A 19,756-nucleotide genomic window follows, 5' to 3' on the forward strand; every position below is an offset into this window, starting at 1 on the left:
AGTGTTTAATAATGGCTATTTATATGTAAAAAAAAGAACGTAAGATTGGAAAAATGAGAGAAAGAGAGAGAGAGATAGAGAGATAGAGAGAGAAAAAGAGAGAGAGAGAGAGATAGAGAGATAGAAAAAGAGAGAGAGAGAGAGACTTAAGTGTTTAATAATGGCTATTTATATGTAAAAAAAAGAACGTAAGATTGGAAAATGAGAGAGAGAGAGAAAGAGAAAGAGAGAGACTTAAGTGTTTATTTAAAAGTAAAAAAAGAACGTAAGATTGGAAAATGAGAGAGAGAGAGAAAGAGAAAGAGAGAGACATAAGTGTTTATTTAAAAGTAAAAAAAGAACGTAAGATTGGAAAATGAGAGAGAGAGAGAAAGAGAAAGAGAGAGACATAAGTGTTTATTTAAAAGTAAAAAAAGAACGTAAGATTGGAAAATGAGAGAGAGAGAGAAAGAGAAAGAGAGAGACTTAAGTGTTTATTTAAAAGTAAAAAAAGAATGTAAGATTGGAAAAATGAGAGAGAGAAAAAGAGAGAGAGATAGAGAGAGAGAGAGAGAGAGACTTGTGTGTTTAATAATGGATATTTAAATGTAAAAAAAAAGAATGTAAGATTGGAGAAATGAGAGAGAGAAAAAGAAAGAGAGAGACAGACAGAGAGAATAAGAGAGACTTAAGTGTTTAATAATGAACATTTAAATGTAAAAAAAAAATTAAGATTGGAAAAATGAGAGAGAGGGAAAGAGAGAGAGAGAGAGAAAGAGAGAGTGAGTGAATTAAGTGTTTATTTAAATGTAAAAAAAAAAGAATGTAAAATTGTAAAAATGATAGAGAAAGAGAAAGAGAGAGAGAGAGAGAGAGAGAGATAGTTACAGAGAAAGAGAGGGAGAAAGTGTAAGTTATGAGATTTAATTAAAAGTAATCTACCTTCTAAACACAACACTATTCCGTGATTAAACATGATTAAAACCATGAATATAACATTTAAACAGAGAGAGAGAGAGAGAGAGAGAGAGAGAGAGAGAGAGAGAGAGAGAAAAAGACAGGGAGAGAGAAATAGAGGGAGGGAAAGAGAAAAAGCAAGAGATTTTAGTTTAGTAATTTAGATTAAATCCATATTTTAGTCTAAGTAAAATGTAATTTGCCTTATGAAATCTGCAGTAGCGACACTATATTATTATATAAATAAAATAATATAAACTTCTTAAAACGTCACCTGCCTCTGTAAACTTGGTCAGTTTTTTAAATTTGTATATTACTGAGATAAACACAACGTGATAACCTGTTAACTCTGACTGAACATATATAAATAAGTAAATAATAAAATGAGTAACACCCTGGTGGACGTGACAAAAACACACCGAAGCAAAGCCGGCTCCTCCACCTTTACTGAGAACAGAGCGTAAACACAGCGCGGGCTCTGGGGAGCGTCCACGCCGCTCTTTCTTTCTCAGTTTGTTAAATGTATGCAAACACTAAATCCCGTATTTACGATGTTTGTGTGCTGGAGGAGGAGGTGTGTGTGTGGTGGTGTGTGAGGTGTGTGTGGGGGGGTGGAGGGGCAGTTGGTGAATGTATCTATAAATAACAAAAGGCAGCTTATCAGTGACCTACAGCGAGGGTAAGGTAAGAGGAGTAAACACAGGCTGGAGAAGAGGGAAGTTACAGTGCAGAAAAACAGCGCAGGATTCCAGCTTACTCTGAGTGCTGTCTGACGAGAACTGTTTAGCTGTTCCGAAATCCGTAATCTGAATGTGCATCTCCTCATTCAGCAGAATATTCTCCGGTTTAAGATCCCTGTTTAAAAAGAGAAAACAGATCAAAAAAACACCCAAATATGGACAAAACTTAAAACATAAAGGGACAATTTCCTAGTCTGGGATTAAGCCTGGTTTAGACTATCTTTAAGTTTTAAATCTTCATTTAAAATACTGTGTAGCTCAAGATAATATGCCATAATAAAAATAAATAGTATCATAATATAAACTGAAACACCTGGTTTTAGAGCACAATAATTTATCGTGGTGACGGACAGTTCTGGTGAAACAGGAGAGTTGAGGTGCACATTGAATTCTGCCGTGATTTGATCAGCCATGGTTTTATGTTTTTTGGATACAATCCGGGTTAGCACCCGAACATCCCTTTCAGACAGCTTCCTCTTACAGCGTCCACAGTTAATCCTGTTGGATGTGGTTGGTTCTTCTTGGTGGTATGCTGACATTACCCTGGATACCGTGGCTCTTGATACATCACAAAGACTTGCTGTCTTGGTCACAGATGCGCCAGCAAGACGTGCACCAACAATTTGTCCTCTTTTGAACTCTGGTATGTCACACATAATGTTGTGTGCATTGCAATATTTAGAGCAGAACTGTGCTCTTACCCTGCTAATTGAACCTTCACACTCTGCTCTTACTGGTGCAATGTTACACACTAAAATGACAGGGGTTTCATTTTCAGTACATTTATAAATATATAAAGAGAAAAGGAGAATGACAGTTAATTTGCAATAACAGATAAAAGTTCATTAAAATGTTTAAAGGACAGCACCTGTTTTTGCCAATTAATTCTTCATATAATCATAAACTTGGGATTTGAAGCGTACTGCATATTTTTCCATAGTATACATACTAGAGACCCCTTAATGATGATGTTTTTCCTTGTTTTTAACAAATTAAGAACCTTTAAAATATATGATCAAGAGGAAGATGGATGATCACAAGCCACCAAACCAAACTGAACTGCTTGAATTTTTGCACCAGGAGTTAAAAAAAAGTTATCTAAGAGCAGTGTGTAAGACTGGTGGAGGAGAACATGATGCCAAGATGCATGGAAACTGTGATTAAAATCACCAGGGTTATTCCACCAAATATTGATTGATTCTGAACTCTTAAAACTTTATGAATATGAACTTGTTTTCTTTGCATTATTTGAGGTCTGAAAGCTCTGCATCTTTTTTGTTAGTTCAGACATTTCTCATTTTCTGCAAATAAATGCTCTAAATGATGATAATTTAATTTGAAATTTGGGAGAAATGTTGTCTGCAGTTTATAGAATAAAACAACAATGTTAATTTTACTCAAACATATTTATACAACATTAAAACATTACCTGTGAATAATCCCGACTGAATGCAGATACTGAAGAGCACTAACTAATTCTGCAGTGTAGAATCTCGTGCAAGTCTCGTCAAAAGAGCCTATTTTGCGAATGTATCGAAGCAGCTCGCCATTCTTTGCATAACTAAGTCCAAAATCTGATGGGTTAGTGTTAAGGAGGATGAACTGTAGTGTAACGGACTTTATCCACTTCACTGTTCACAGCGTTCTCTTCACTACAGCACAGAAAGGATACATAATTTTTCAGCATCCTGAAAGGTGAAGTACAGCTTTACAAAAAAAGGATTATCTAAACTGGACAGGATGTCCCTCTCCCGCTTCACATAGTGCGCTTTATTCTCCCTCCGGATGTGCGTCTTCTCCAGAATCTTAACTGAAGACAAAACAGCAGCAGAAGAAGATATTACACAATATGAAAGATTAAAATATCTTCAATAAAAAAAAACAGTATCTCCACTTCTGATGACTTTAAGTAAACTACATAATTTGAACACACAAACTTTACATTACACAGTGAATATTTATTTGTGTATTTGAAATGTACCAATAGAAATTCTCCAATATTACCTGAAACAAACTTTTTTTTTTTTTTTAGAATGATTTCTATTAAAAGTTGCTGTTTTTGAGATGGTTTTTCACCAAACAGCTGAACACACAGTTTAAAGTCAACAAAGATTAATAGAAACTTACACTTTAGATAAGCATATTTATAAGCATTAGGGGTGGGCGATATGGCTTTAAAATAATATCACGATATTTCAGGTTATTTTTGTGATAACGATATACTTGGCGATATAGGGAAACTAAAATAATTTATTCATTTCAGGAATATAGTATAAGAGTATAACAGAATAATCATAATGTGGCAAAATAAATAATATAGCATAAAATAATATAATGCAGCAAAAAATATTGCAGAATATTTAGTGCATGCATATAAACTGCAACTAAAACAATTATACAATAAATACACCTAAAGCTTCACAGTAAATAATAGACTACTTTTAAGACAGAACAGCCCTATTATCATGATATGGATTTTTAATATCATGATATTTCTGTGTCACGATATATTGTATATGATATAATATTGCCCACCCCTAATAACATTTAAAAAGTAGTAATAGTGAAATTGTAATTACTTGCATATTCCTTTCCTGTGGACAGCTCCTTGGCTAGAACCACCTGGAATAAAAACAAAAAAGAAAAATAGCTGAATTCAATAAAAACATTTGATCTGATTTAATCTAATGTTTTTACTTTTTGTAGAGAAAAAAATGAGTTAATTGGGGCTTAAAAAGAATCTGTATGGGATAATTGTATTGGTTTCTTAATAGTGACAATATCATAAAAACAATCTATATTGCTTAAATACCCAATTATGTGCTGTTTAGTATAAGTATACTAGTGCTGTCAGGCGATAAAAAAAAAAACTAAAATTAATTACATGTTCTGTGATTAATTAATCTAATCTAATTAATCACATTAAATTGCATTCATCATCAAAGTATTTTAAAATGCACAACTCAATATACTTTTTTCTGAGAAATGAGGAAATGAATAACTAGTATAGAGTTAAAAGAGTTATTAGAGTGTATTGGAATTAAACTTAAGCTTAAACACGAGATTTTAAATATTTGACCATATTTTGATTAAAAAGTATACTTAGTAAAGTCCAAATTCAATAAAATAACATACTGGATGTTCTTTATTGTTTAAGCACATTTTAATATGATTTGCCATGATCTGACTTTTATTATGAAGTCCAAAATGGCAGATTAGGCATAATAAATAACTGGCTAAGCTAACTCTTTTCCAAGATAAATGAATCACTAATTGTTGATAAATTGATTAGATGGAATTAAATCAGAGTTAATTGTTTTATTTTTTTTCCCCTAAAAATTAATCAAAAATAACTGGTAACACTTTATAATAACTTTCATTAATATATGTTTAACTAATGATCAGTAGATGTGAACAACGCAGTAGTTCATCAGAATTTGATTATTAACAAATGCTCACACATGACACTTGTTTATCAGTATGGATATTCATATTAAAAATGTTAGCAAATCATTAGCTCATCAGAATTTGAACATTAATAAATCACTAGTAAATACGAATTTTAAACCAGGCAAATGTTTATCAATTGCAGTTCATGTTGCCGATGTGTTTACTAGTATTTACAAACTTTTTAGTTTCTGAAAATGTGAAAAAGAACAATTTTTAATAATTAGTTAATGGTATACTAATGAAAGTTATTATAAAGTGTTACCAAATAACTTAAATGTGACAACCCTAGTATTTACATTTACAGCATTCTGTGATTTTTGTGTTAACAAATAAACAAATACTGATACTCATTAGGCTTTTCATTATATTGTACCATTCTGTACATCACCATTCTCTAAAGCATATCAAGTTACGTTGTAGATTTTAATACTAAAGCCATCCAAACTATATATGGAATTATTTAGTAAACAGAAAAGTGTTAAACAAAAAAAGAACATGTTTTACATTTTACATTCTTTAAAGTAGCAGCTCTTCCTTAGATAGAGACAGTTTTGCGCATCTCTGCTGGATTTTCTCAGTCAGTTTTATGAGGTAGAGTCACCTGGAATTCAGGCTTTCAGTTAACAGCTGTGCTGAACTCATCAAGAGTTAATTACTTGAATTTCTTGCCTCTTAATAAAGTGTTTGAGAGCATCAGTTAAAGTAAAGTAGTGAAGAGGTAGAGTTACAGGTATACAGTGAATAGTGAATATTTGAATAATGTTCTAATCCAGATTATAGCAAGAACTGGCAAAGACTATCAAAGAATGTTATGATGAAACTGGCACTCATCAGGACCACCTCAGGAAAGAAAGAGCAGGAGTTTCCTCAGAAATCGTAAGTCAACAGCTCCCCAGATAAGAGCATCTAAAAGCTTCTTCACAGAGTATTTTGGTTTGTTTAACACTGTTTTTAAGTCACTACATGATTCTTTATGTGTTCCTTCATAGTCTGATAGATCACTTCACTATTCATTTACTATACATTGCATGAAAAGGTGTGTCCAAAATTGTGACTGGTACTGTATATAAAATGTTATATTGCCCAGATAAGGAACATTTTCCTTTTATTTCTCACAGAGGACTAAATACTAAACAATGGATTTTGTCCCACATATGTTCTTCATATATACTGTATTATACAGCCACTGCTTCTACTGAGGAATACCTGAAGAACCACTCTGTTATAATAGACATAGATAGAGGCAAAAAATTAGATTAGTCAGTTTTAGTGAGCGTATACGTTTAGAGGGAGGGGGGTGATGTTTGTTTTGGTTTCCTAGAAAGCAGGAAACTGTTTGTGGTGTGAAAGCTATTTCTTACAGCATTAAACTGAATTAAACAGGCCTATCACAATAATTACGCCCTATATAATAAATACAGGGTTCAAACACTTTTTAACCAATAAACTTCCATCATTATTTCATGATTTCTCCATGCCTTCATGGCAAATTTTCATGACCATACGTTAAAACCAAAAATCATAAAGCATTTTAATTCAATTCCAATATTTAAATATGTGTAATAATTAAATGTTTGTAGCTTATTGTACTAATGCATTGTTATTATATCAAAGTATAAATTGGCCAATTCCTCAGACATAACGAAAAACTCACACTGTTCTTCACGTGTTACATGACAACCAAAATCTGTCAGCTTAATGGTGATTTCTGATCAATACAAATTAATTTACTCCAATTATTAATACATAGATTAGATGCTTTCCTCTTCTGCAACACACTAGTACACTTTCTCACATGTATCTTAACCTAAAACCCCAAGATGTGTATGTGTTTTTAACGTAAAATTACTATTAGCTTTTAAATTTTGCATTATAAAATGTTTAAAATTATTACTACAATATTCTGCAAAATCAATTCAGGTGTATTATTAAAAAAAGTATTTTATTAAAATTGCAATATTTAGATATTTGTAATAATTAAATGTTAGTAACCTTATAAGAGGGTGTAACTGTCTTATTACACTTTTGTATTGCATCAATACAATCTATTTTACTTCAATTGTTGATACATAGATTGGATATTTTCCCCTTGTGCAATACACTAGTATACATTCTCACATGTATATTAATTTAAAACACCAAAACAAAATTTCTTGGCAATATTCTGCAAAATCTAAGCAGATTTACTGTACTCAGAAGTATTTAAGCGCACTTTTAGCTCAGTCGTAATCTGTGTGTTTTTGTGTGTATAAACAAAAGATCTAACAAGGGTAAACAGCACCACTAGTCCTAAACATAATGTTGGTATTAACCCTCCTATTATGTTCATTTGTCAGGAACAGCGATGGTGTTCTGGGGTTAATTTGAACGGGTGCATGTTTAATTATCCAAAAGTTGTCAGAAACCAAAAAAAATCCTTACAAGCAGTGTAAATATTTAATTAATAACTCCATTACTAATTATTCTATCAATATTTAGTGCAATTGTGTTCCTTACCTCTAACGGGTAATGCTTTAAATAGGATAATTCTCTCATTTATCATAAGAAAATACACGTTCCAATTTTTTTAATGTTTCATTGCTTTATTACTTTTAAAAGACCAACATAAAAAAACAATAATTTTACATAGTATTAAAACATAACGTTGCCATTTTGTTTTAGTTTAGTTTTTTCCAGGGGGTGACTGCAAATATTTGAGATGAACCATTTTCATATTATATGTTGATTACACTAATAAATGCAAGCAGAAGAATTTCATATCCTGAAAAAAAATACTTTTAACTATTTTTTCTAGATCTCAAACTTTGAAATGGGTCAAACTGACCCGGACCATAACAGGAGGGTTAAAGGCTAAACTGCAGGTTAAAACACACAGTTCCAATAACAATAACTGTTATAACTCACAGTTGAAAAGGACCCCTCTCCGAGGATCTTGCCGAATTTGAAGTCCTCGGCTCGTTTCTTGCGCTGGGGTTGGGGGCTTGGGGCCGCCGGCTCAGCGGGACCCTCCATGGTGCCGGTCCGGGGGCAGCCAGGGCTCTGCCGGACCCTCAGTGCGCAGAGAGGAGCCGGGGGGCACGAGGGGGCCACGCCAGGCTGAGCGAGAGCGGCATCGTACTGACAGGGCAGAGGAGAGAACAGCCGTTTTACACAAACACACAGACTCATAAACACACACACATGCACGCACACACACACACACACACGCTAAGAGGAACCAGTGCGGGTAGTAAGCGGTGAGGCAGCAGCTGATAAAGCAGCGCTGCTTCCGCACGGGGCAGGGCGACGCTTGTTTACGCGCCCCGCCGCTCTACAGGTGCAGCACCAGCTCGGCCCTTTCCGCCAGCCTTTAAAGGAGCTGGACCTGCTGGGAGTTCTGGGAAAAGCAAGAGCTATTCAGGAATCAAAGCTTTCATTTTGCATTATGAAATGTTTTATTACAACAATATTATACTCCAATATTTAGATATTTGTAAAAATTTAATATTTGTTGCTTTTTAAAGAGTTTAATTACCTTATATTATTATTTAGTTACTTACAGTTAGTTATAGTTATTATATCAAAGTATAAATTGGTCTTAAACTGACAATAATAATCAATATTATTTATTTTACTTTAATTATTAATACAGAGTTACACTAGTATACTCCCTCGCATGTGTATTAATTTGAAACATAAAATGTGTTTTAACGTAAAATTAATACTAGCTTAGACATTTTGCATTATAAAATAATGTAAAAAATAAAGATTAACATTATTATAATTACTATAATCATCAGCCAAATCAATACGTACATACTATTAAAAGTACTTTATTTTATTTCCAATACTTAAATATTTGTAATATAATATTTAATATAATATTTGTGTTGTTGTTTCACAGTTCAGAGAGTACTCGCACTAGTGGTGTGCTGTATCGCATCGTACTCAATAATATCGGCTAGGGGTGGGCGATATGGCCCTAAAATAATATCACAATATTTAATGGTATTTCAAGAATACAATACGTCAATTATCCAGAATGTCATGATACTAATAATGCACACATAATACCTCCAAATATATTTAGGATTAAAGTAAAATAATAAATATTACTGGACAGATACAATTTGTCACTAGTAGATATATCATGGGAAATGAGAAAAGCATTTTTCTTTTGCTAAAAACAGCAAAAAAAAGTAATAACCTGATGTGATAATTAGGGGTGGGTGATTTGGCACGATATTTCAGGGTATAATATCGGTCACGATTATACCCTGAAATATCGAGCCATATCACCCACCCCTAATTATCACATTAGGGTGCATCAGCTCTGGAAAAAATAAGAGATCACTTAAAAATGATGAGTTCCTTTCATTTTACCAAATTGAAAACCTCTGGAATATAATAAAGAGAAAAATGGATGATCACAAGCCATCAAACCAAGCTGAACTGCTTGAATTTTTGCACCAGTAGTAAAGGTACAAAGTTATCCAAAAGCATTATGTAAGACTGGTGGAGGAGAACATGATGCCAAGATGAGATGAAAACTGTGATAAAAAATACTCCATCATAAAAACACTCCATCTACAGTTCCAGAAAAAAAAAAATAAGAAAACACTTCAGTTTCTGAATCAGTTTCTCTGATTTTGCTATTTATAGGTTTATGTTTGAGTAAAATAAACATTGTTGTTTTATTCTATAAACTACAGACAACATTTCTCCCAAATTCCAAATAAAAATATTGTCATTTAGAGCATTTATTTGCAGAAAAAGAGATAAATGGCTGAAATAACAAAAAAAAGATGCTTTCAGACCTCAAATAATGCAAAGAAAACAAGTTCATATTCATAAAGTTTTAAGAGTTCAGAAATTAATATTTGGTGGAATAACCCTGGATTTTAATCACAGTTTTTTTTTCATGCATCTTGGCATCATGTTCTCCTCCCCCAGTCTTACACACTGCTCTTGGATAACTTTATGCCTTTACTTCTGGTGCAAAAATTCAAGCAGTTCAGTTTGGTGGTTTGATGACTTGTGATCATCCATCTTCCTCTTGATTATATTCCAGAGGTTTTCAATTTGGTTAAATCAAAGAAACTCATCATTTTTAAGTGAGCTTTTATTTTTTTCCAGAGCTGTATATTCTAAAGCCAGACCCATCTTACAAAGACCCGCTTTAAATCAGAACACCAGTCCAACCTCACCATTAACCTCACCATCAACCCGCCGACCCGACTGTCATGCAAATACAGAACCAGCACTTCCAGCTCCAGCAGCTGATTTGTTTATGAGAGCAGTAAACCCCGCAGTGTTCTGTCAGGGTTCTGTTATTAATGCAGCAGCCTGGTACTTTCCACACACCTGCCGCACACAGAGCCAGCACCCCACCACAGAAACCAGAGGGGCTTTTCCCTCCCCGTAACTCCCAAACACGGGGGCGGGGTTACAGTAAAAACACCCAGATTCAGCCTCAAACAACACAATCCGGGTCACTTCAAATCTCAGCCCTAAAGAGCACTCTTAGGTCTCAGAAAATTTGAATTTTATATAAGACCAATCGGTACTTTTGGCAGTGTGGGCAGTGCGCCAAGTCCTGCTGGAAAATGAAATCTGCATCTCTATAAAAGTTGTCAGTAGCAGAGAGAAGCATGAAGTGCTGTAAGATTTTGTGGGAAAACAAAACTGCACTGACTTTAGACTTGATAATAAAACACAGTGGATCAACACCAGCAGATAGCAGACATGTCTGTCCAAACCATCACTGATCATCAGTACATTTTACATTTCATTTGTAAATTAAGGGAGCAGAGTCTGGAGGAAGAGTGGAGAGACACACAGTCCAAACTGCTTGAAGTTTTTTACAATCAGTGATAATTTGAAGAATCAGGTCATCTGCTGGTGTTGGTGATGAGGATTTCATTTTCCAGCAGGACTTGGCACACTACCCAGCCCACACTGCCATATATAAGTACAGATTGTTCTTATATAATATTCTAATTTTCTGAGACAATGATTTTTGGGTTTTCATTGGCTTTAAGCGATAATCATCAACAATAAAATAAATAAACAATTAAATTAGATCACTCTGTGTGTAATACATCTATATAATATGAGTTTCACAATGTAAACTGAAGTAACTTTTCAATTATATTCACATTTTTTGAGATGCACTAGTATAATAAACAAATTACAACACTCCTCTTATTGAACAACTTTATTAAGTATTTAAATTTATGTTTGACTATAATAAACATATGATCTTCTTTTCAGACTATGGTAAATCAAAATATGAATTATATGTGTTCAGTTTACATTTCACTGCTCAATGCAGTACAGACTGTATAAGCTACCTTATCTCTGTTCTACATGCAGTTTTTAACACCCTGATCAAATCACACATGATTTTATTTTTTTTCTGATCCTCTACAGAGACACACTTGTGATCAGGGTGAAGCAGGGTGCTGAAGGGTCGGCGTGGCTCTGAGACGCGTGTAAAGCTGTGAATGATCTACTACTCAACACTGAAAAAAACAAGGTAAGGGTCGGGGTTCAGACCGCGTCATCACACTTTCACACTGTCTCACAAAACATGCAACACGGTACACACTGTACATTCAGAGAACAGAAAAAGAAGCAGCAGCTAAATGACAGTGACACATTCACAATAATTAATAAATATATAAATAATTAAATAAATTCAGTGTGCTACAGCAGCTTTATATATTGTGAAAGGAACATAAATAACACATTATACTTTTGTACTACTTTTAATCCTTTCTGTCCAAAAGTGACCACATTCCAGACTTATACAATAGGGTGGGACAATATCAGAAGATTATAAGTGGCAATATAAAAAAAAAAAAAAGATTTTTGTGGATTTCTCTGTTAATAATGTACTCTGTGTATCCAATATTGGAGTAAAATAAGTAACACCATGTGGATATAATCTGTCTCTGGTAGATAAATCATGTAAAATGAGAACAGTATGAATTATTCATATAATTTGTATAAAGCAAGTTGTAATTGTTTTATTGAATTAGCCTGTGACACTGCACATCCTAAAAAACAACTATTCATACTCAATCACTGAATATATAGAAGTATGGACAAACAGAATGACAGACAGACAGACAGATAATAATTACACATACCAATAGATAGGTAGACACACAGACGGACAGACAAATAGATACGTAATTAGATAGAGACACATACACACAAATAGATACAGACAGATCGACTGACAGACATACATACACAATAAATAATTAGATAGACACACACAGACACAGATAGATAGATAGACAGACAGACAGACAGACAGACAGATAGATAATTACACATACCAATAGATAGATAGACAGACAGACAAATATATAAATAATTATATAGACACACACAGATAGATAGACAGATCAACTGACAGACATACAGATGAATATATTAATAATCAGATAGACACACACAGGCAGGCAGGCAGACAGGCAGACAGACAGACAGACAGACAGATCAACAATTACACATACCAATAGATAGATAGGCAGGCAAACAGACAAATGGATAAATAATTGGACAGACACAAACAGACACTATCCAGATAGATAGATAGATAGATAGATAGATAGATAGATAGATAGATAGATAGATAGATAGATAGATAGATAGATAGATAGATAGATAGATAGATAGATAGATAGATAGATAGATAGATAGATAGATAGATAGATAGATAGATAGATAGATAGATAGATAGATAGATAGACAGGATAATTATATACATAATTAGATAGACAGACAGGCAGACAGATGGATAGATATATCAATAATCAGACAGATAGTCATACACTTTTTAATGCACTTTTCTGAACATTCATCTATTTTCAAGTATACAATTGTATTTTTTATACATGTACAATAATAATACATTATTAGTAGTATATATTATTAGTATATATTTTCTTATTATTATTATAATTGTCACCCAAAACGGCAACTTTGCAACAACAGAGGAATCCTTCTTAACTTTCAATGGAAAGTTAAACAGAAATTTGTGATCATAAATAGAACTGAAATTAAATAAGAAGTCCAGTAGCCTCATCCTAACGGCTGTGTTTTGGTGAAGCGGTAAAGCACAAACATGTTTTGAGTGATTCCTGGTTAAATCACAGGGGATGAGCAGCGGTGATTTCAGAGCCGCCGCACCACAGCTACACATTACACTAATCACAAGCTGCTGAGCTTACCCTCTTCTTCACTGGATACAAAAGAACATACAGTGCAGTGACTGAGAGCTCTGGGAGGTGTTTAAATCAGTATTTAGGATCGGAAACGAGAGGCAAAAAAAAATACAAATCTGTAAACTGCAGCATTTCTCACTACAATAGACCTACAATAGCCTAAAACCAGGATTTACATATATATATATATATATATATATATATATATATATATATATATATATATATATATATATATATATTTTTTTTTTTTTTTTTTTTTTTTTTTTTTTCAATTAACCGTCTTTTACAAGTCTAACTTTAACAGTGCAGGCCAGAGAGCCAGTGGGCGTAAGCTAAGAGTGAAGGATAGGTCAGTCATTTTTGACTGAAACCAATCACACAAGTACTTTTTTTTTACTTTGTGGTTGTCAAGTTTAACAAATCCTTTACCCAGCCCTCACAAGCCAAAAATAACAACAGATTTCCAACATTGTAGAGGAGTTAAAAGTACGATGTTTGAATTTTAAAAGCAGCCAAATTAAAGGATAAAGACAGCAAAAAAAATACTTTACTAAAGATACACAAAAACCTATTTAAATAGAGTAATTATGTTTAATTTTGCTAATGTCTGCCTAGACAATGATACTTTAACTCTATATTAGGGCTGCAACTAATAATTATTTTGGATGATGACTAATCGGATGATTATTTTTTCGATTAATCTATTAGTCAATTAGTCAATGATTATTTCTGCCATGTTATCCATCTCTAAAAATAATAGAAACAGCTGAACAATATTTAAAAGGCATTTAAATGTTATCGGTCCCCAGTACTTTTTGTAATGCGGTACTGTTACAAATGAACGATTAGTTGACAATGAAATTAGTAGTCAATTTAAATAATCACCATTGTTTATTATATTGATTAATCATTGCATCCCTACTCTAGATTGCCTAAATAAACAAGTAATTAGGGCTGGGTATCATTTTTTTAATTTTCTTTACCATAACAATACTTAAAAACCCAAGCAATACTTTTGTCTTAATTGTAACCAAAAAGTAAAAATGATAATTATTCTTACACAAATATTTTTTTTTAACATCTGACATGAGTAATCTTCTTCTCATTAGGCGCATTTCATGCAAAGTATTAAAAACAGGCACCAATTTTTTTCAACATTTCGGTACTCGGAGGTACGGGACATTTTGGTCGGTCCCTTTTTTTGTCCCCTTATTTTTTGTCATTCAAAATTTGTTTCAACTATAGTGAAAAAATGTAATTGTGGGTCCAGAATTGTGAATCAAATTAAATGAGTTGAGTGCATCATTACACCCCTAGTATTTAAAGTATGTTGTCGCTGTTTAATGAAAAAAATATGTTTTTAGTTAAATAAAATAAAAAATAGAAGAATACTGCATTATCCAAAAAAATGTATATATATGAAAAAATCAACACAAAAGTCCCCGATTAAGTAGTTAAGTTAGAGTTTATATCGGTAGGGAAATAGTGGTAATAATGCATCCCTAACTATGATGCAAAGCAAAGCTGTAATAGATTCCGTTTCAGGAGGTCAATGGGTGAAAGAGTACCCACAATGCCTCACTCTGTTTATATATGAGTAAACACGTCCAGCCTCCCTCCGCTGCCGCTACTTCTGCATACCACCAACCAACTTCTCCACCTGAGCTCAGAAGCAGAACCAAACTATAAGCAGAAGCAAAGGGACCAAGTCAAGAGAAATGGAACTGAAATATGATCTATGATTTTTCAGTGTATATTGAATTATTAAGCTAATATACAGTATTTACCGTAGTGCATGCTTTATTTAGCTTACGAGAGCTACAGCTAACAAACACTGTTTAGCCAGGCAGGTTTATAGAGGTGATTTAAAGGTGACGTTATTGAACATTGCACCAGTTTAGACAGAAAACATTCCCCAAAATACATTGGGGAAAATACATCTTGCATGCTGAATAAAGCAAGGCCAACTGATATTTTCACCAGTAATGAGGATGTTTTTGTCCGAGTTAGATGGTTTAGCTGGTATATGAGCATAATCAACCTGACCACACCAAAAATAACCAGCATGACCAACCTTGACTAAGCTGGTCGATATCGATATCTAACGGGTATCGATAAGTGGTGTCAAACATACAATATTCTCAAAATATTACAAAGTTATTCACAAAATATTACAACTTTATTCTCAAAATGTTATGGATATTTATTTCTTGAAATATTCCAACTTTATTCTCAAACTATTACAGCTTTAATTTAAATAAGCCCGACTTTATTCTCAAAATGTTCCTATTTTATTCTCAAACTATTACAATTTAAATATAAAATAATCCTGACTTTATTCTCAAAATATTCCTACTTTATTCTCAAACTATTACAATTTAAATATAAAATAATCCTGTCTTTATTTTCAAAATATTCTTATTTTATTCTCAAACTATTACAGCTTTAATTTAAAATAATCCAGACTTTATTCTCAAAATATTCCTACTTTATTCTCAAACTATTACAATTTAAATATAAAATAATCCTGACTTTATTCTCAAAATATTCCTATTTTATTGTCAAACTATTACAGCTTTAATTTAAAATAATCCCGACTTTATTCTCGAACAATTAAAACTTAAATAAAAAAGAATCCCGACTTTATTCTCAAAATCTTATGCTTTATTCTCAAAATATTTCTACTTTACTCTCAAACTATTACAACTATATTCTCAAAAATTTACAACTAATCCTGACATATTCTGACTTTATCCTCAAACTATTGCATCATTAATCTAAAAAAATCCTGACTTTATTCTTAAAATCTCATGCTTTATCCTCAACATATTCCGACTTTATTTTTGCCATATTAACACTACTCTTAAATAATTATGACTTTACTCTCAAATTGCATACCGTTTGTCTTTTTTCTCAAAATATTTCTATTCATTCTCAAAATATTATGACTTTATTCTCAAATTGCATACAGTATGTCTAGGTTTCTTAAAATAATACAACTTTATTCTCATCCTGTCCTAAATGAATTAACAACAGAAAATCCAGATTTTTTTTTTTTTATCCACGCATTGTACCGAAATTTGTACCGTGGAGTTTATACCGAGGTGTGAACCGAACCGTGGAGTCTGTAGCTAAGAGTTATACCGTTACACCCCTAACAACCCATTACCCTGACCCAGAGCTAACCGAGCTCACCCGCACAGCTTGTTTTAAACACTTTAATCACACCAAATAAGCTCAGACCCTCTGAAACCAGATACCAGCAAAACCCGGAGATAAACCGGAGTAAAACCGGATTTAAGCCGGGTGTTTATGGTGTTGTTGCTCAGGTTCAGGTGAGCCGTGTTGAAGCAGAGCTAAGCTAGCTGTGAGTGTTTGATGTAAACAACAGCAGTAACCGCTGTTTATCTCCTCTCTACAGCCTCACTCAACACTAACACACTCACACACACCCTCACACACTCCTCATCCAACTAATCCGGCGCATTTTACACAAATAAACCGGTTTAAAACGGAATAAACTGATGAAACAGCAGCAGACCACCCCCTCCCACAGCGCAGCCCCAGCAGCTGATGGGCTAATCAGCAGCACTAGCCGCTATGCTAATCCTCCCTCAGCAGCAGCAGCAGCAGTGCTGTAACTCTGAGCTGAATATCAGGCTAAACTCCGCTTTTCCGCAGGTTTAAATAAAATCAGATATTAAATAAGATACTCACTAAAGCGCTGCTGGTCTTCGCCATGGAAGTTTTGGGTCAGATTTGATAGAAATGAGGTCATTACTGAGCCCGGGCTGATCTCTGCCTCAACGCCCTCATCTCCCAGCCGTGACGTCACGCTGCACGACAACACAGTAGCTTATAATAATAATAATAATAATAATAATAATAATAATAATAATAATAATAATAATGATCTATCTATATAAATAGTTATCTATTATCTATATAAATATAGTCTATCTATCTATCTATCTATCTATCTATCTATCTATCTATCTATCTATCTATCTATCTATCTATCTATCTATCTATCTATCTATCTATCCATCTATCTATCTATCTAAGTTTCCTTAAGTGCAGTCGCAGAGACCATCGAAACCTTAATGAGGGAACTGGCACTCATCAGGACCACCACAGGAAAGGAAGAACAATGGTTTCTACTGTTGCACAGGTAATCAAATACATGTGATTCATCAGATTAATACATCGTGAAAAAATAAATGAAAAATTAAGCATTAAAAAAATTTAATTATTAGTAAATATAAAAAAGCACTTTTAATATTGATAAAAAAGCACTCTTAAAAAAACTACACAAACCAATCTAGCCCTTAGAATTGACTTTTTTGTTCAATTTTACTACTAACCACAACCAGGCCTGATTACTGCCAGACCTGTAGAATCAAGAAATTAGTTAAATAGAACCTGTTCGGCAACATGAAGCAGATAAAAGATCTCAAACAGCACCACATTATTATTAGACCCCGATCTGAAGAAATTCAAAAACAGATCAGAAAACAAAGTCATTGATCATCTATCAGCCTGGAAATGGTTACAAAATCATTTCTAAAGCTTATGCACTCCAGAGAACCACAGTGAGAGCTATTAATATTCACTAATGAAGAAAACATGGAACACTGGTGAACCTTCCCAGGAGTGACCAGAACCAAAATTACTCCAAAAGGGCATGAACAACTCATCCAGGAGGTCTCAAAAGAACCAGAACAACATTTAAAGAACTGCAGGTCTCACTCGGCTCAGTTAATGATAATAATTCATTAATAAGAAAGAGACTGGGTGAAAATGGTCTCCATGGAGAGTTCCAAGATAAAAAACAAAAAACACTGCTGAAGAAACTAAACACAACCACCCGTCTCACATTTACCAACAAACATCTTGATGATGGACTTTGGGAATATATTCTTTGGACTGACGTGACAAAAGTAGAACTTTTTGGAAACTGGCTTTCATCAGGAACGCCCCAGAAAAGGAAGAACAAGAGTTACCAGCCTAAGAAATCGCAACTGAGCAGCTCCCCAGATAAGAGCACCTAAATGCTTTACAGAGTATTTTGGTTTGTTTAACACTTTTAAGTTACCCTTCATAGTCTAGATCATTTCAGTATTAATTTACAATGTATAAACTGTTACAACCCTATAGGTCATACTTGCTGTATATAAGTAATAAGCTTTAGTAATAATTATCCTTATTACTATTACTACTAATACTAATACTGCTATATAAACAGATGTGTTTAAATACACACCATAGACACACCACTTTATTCACACAGTTTATTGCATCGTCTTCAAAAATTAAAATACAGACATTGACAGCTAAAACATTTAATTTCAACAGAAGAGCAATTTACAGAATAATAATTCATATCCACATTAGTATATCTGCTGTAAAATAAACATTAAAAAGCGCCATGATATATATTATACAGCAGCCCCAAATACACTTTGTAACCAGTAGAGGGCAGCACGTCACTTCATATATCAAACATACAGTATTAAAAATAATAATAATAAAAAAATAATAATGCTTTATTCCCGTCCACAATTCTACACGTCACTTCTATTAAACAAAAATGCATCTAAATTCTTATAGACAATAATCTAATAGACAAAAACCTACATATGTGACCTGACAACAATTTATAGAAATATAACAAAGATACAGAGCTCTATGAAAAAATAGCATAAAGCATAAATTGTTGAAAGTTAATTATATTATATTATATTATATTATATTAATAATATATTATATAATTTTATCATTATATATATATATATATATATATATATGTGATAAACGATTGCACCATGATTTAAAGATATTTAGATTTATATCCTATTACAGAAGAATACAGAGTGATTATGACAGAACAATAATTTAGAGAAATACAATATTGATCAATATCAGATCAGATCAATAAACATAAAATATTGAGCAATGTTAATTATTCAGATTAAATATTTTGTGATATGTGTTATCTGTAGCAAGAATAAAGATATATTTAGATTTATACTATAATTTGTCTATCACAAATAAAAAAAAACATTTTTAACCAATAGAGGGCAGCACTTACCTATACATATCAAACATACAGCATCAAAATAGAAAAAAAAAATTATATCTTTAAATATTTATATACCATATTGCAAAAAGTATTCGCTCACCCTTTCAAATAATTCAGCTCAGGTGTTCCAATCACTTCCACAGGTGTCCACAGGTGTGTAATAAAACCAGCAGCTAGGCATGCTGGGACTGCTTCTACTAACATTAGTGAAAGAATGGGTCTCCTTCAGGAGCTCAGTGAACTCCAGCACTGTGACACTGTGATAGGATGCAGCCCCTGTGCAACAAGTCCAGTTGTGAAATTTCCTCACTACTCACTACTAAATA

General features: G+C 33.1%; 1 protein-coding gene across 1 annotated transcript in view; it reads right to left on the reverse strand.

Annotated features, from left to right (window-relative positions):
- Positions 1-17,192, reverse strand: part of pdpk1a (3-phosphoinositide dependent protein kinase 1a) — a 34,206-nt gene extending 17,014 nt beyond the window's left edge. The window contains exons 1-6 of the mRNA XM_022666654.2: positions 17,066-17,192; positions 8,031-8,243; positions 4,256-4,298; positions 3,349-3,486; positions 3,106-3,250; positions 1,694-1,791 (exon numbers count right to left, since the gene is read on the reverse strand). Coding sequence (XP_022522375.2) covers positions 1,694-1,791; positions 3,106-3,250; positions 3,349-3,486; positions 4,256-4,298; positions 8,031-8,243; positions 17,066-17,089 — 661 coding nt within the window. The 5' untranslated portion in view covers positions 17,090-17,192. The remainder of the gene's footprint in view (positions 1-1,693; positions 1,792-3,105; positions 3,251-3,348; positions 3,487-4,255; positions 4,299-8,030; positions 8,244-17,065) is intronic.
- Between the last annotated feature and the right edge of the window lie 2,564 nt (positions 17,193-19,756).

This window comes from Astyanax mexicanus, chromosome 3, assembly GCF_023375975.1.
Source record: "Astyanax mexicanus isolate ESR-SI-001 chromosome 3, AstMex3_surface, whole genome shotgun sequence".
Classification (NCBI taxonomy): domain Eukaryota; kingdom Metazoa; phylum Chordata; class Actinopteri; order Characiformes; family Acestrorhamphidae; genus Astyanax; species Astyanax mexicanus.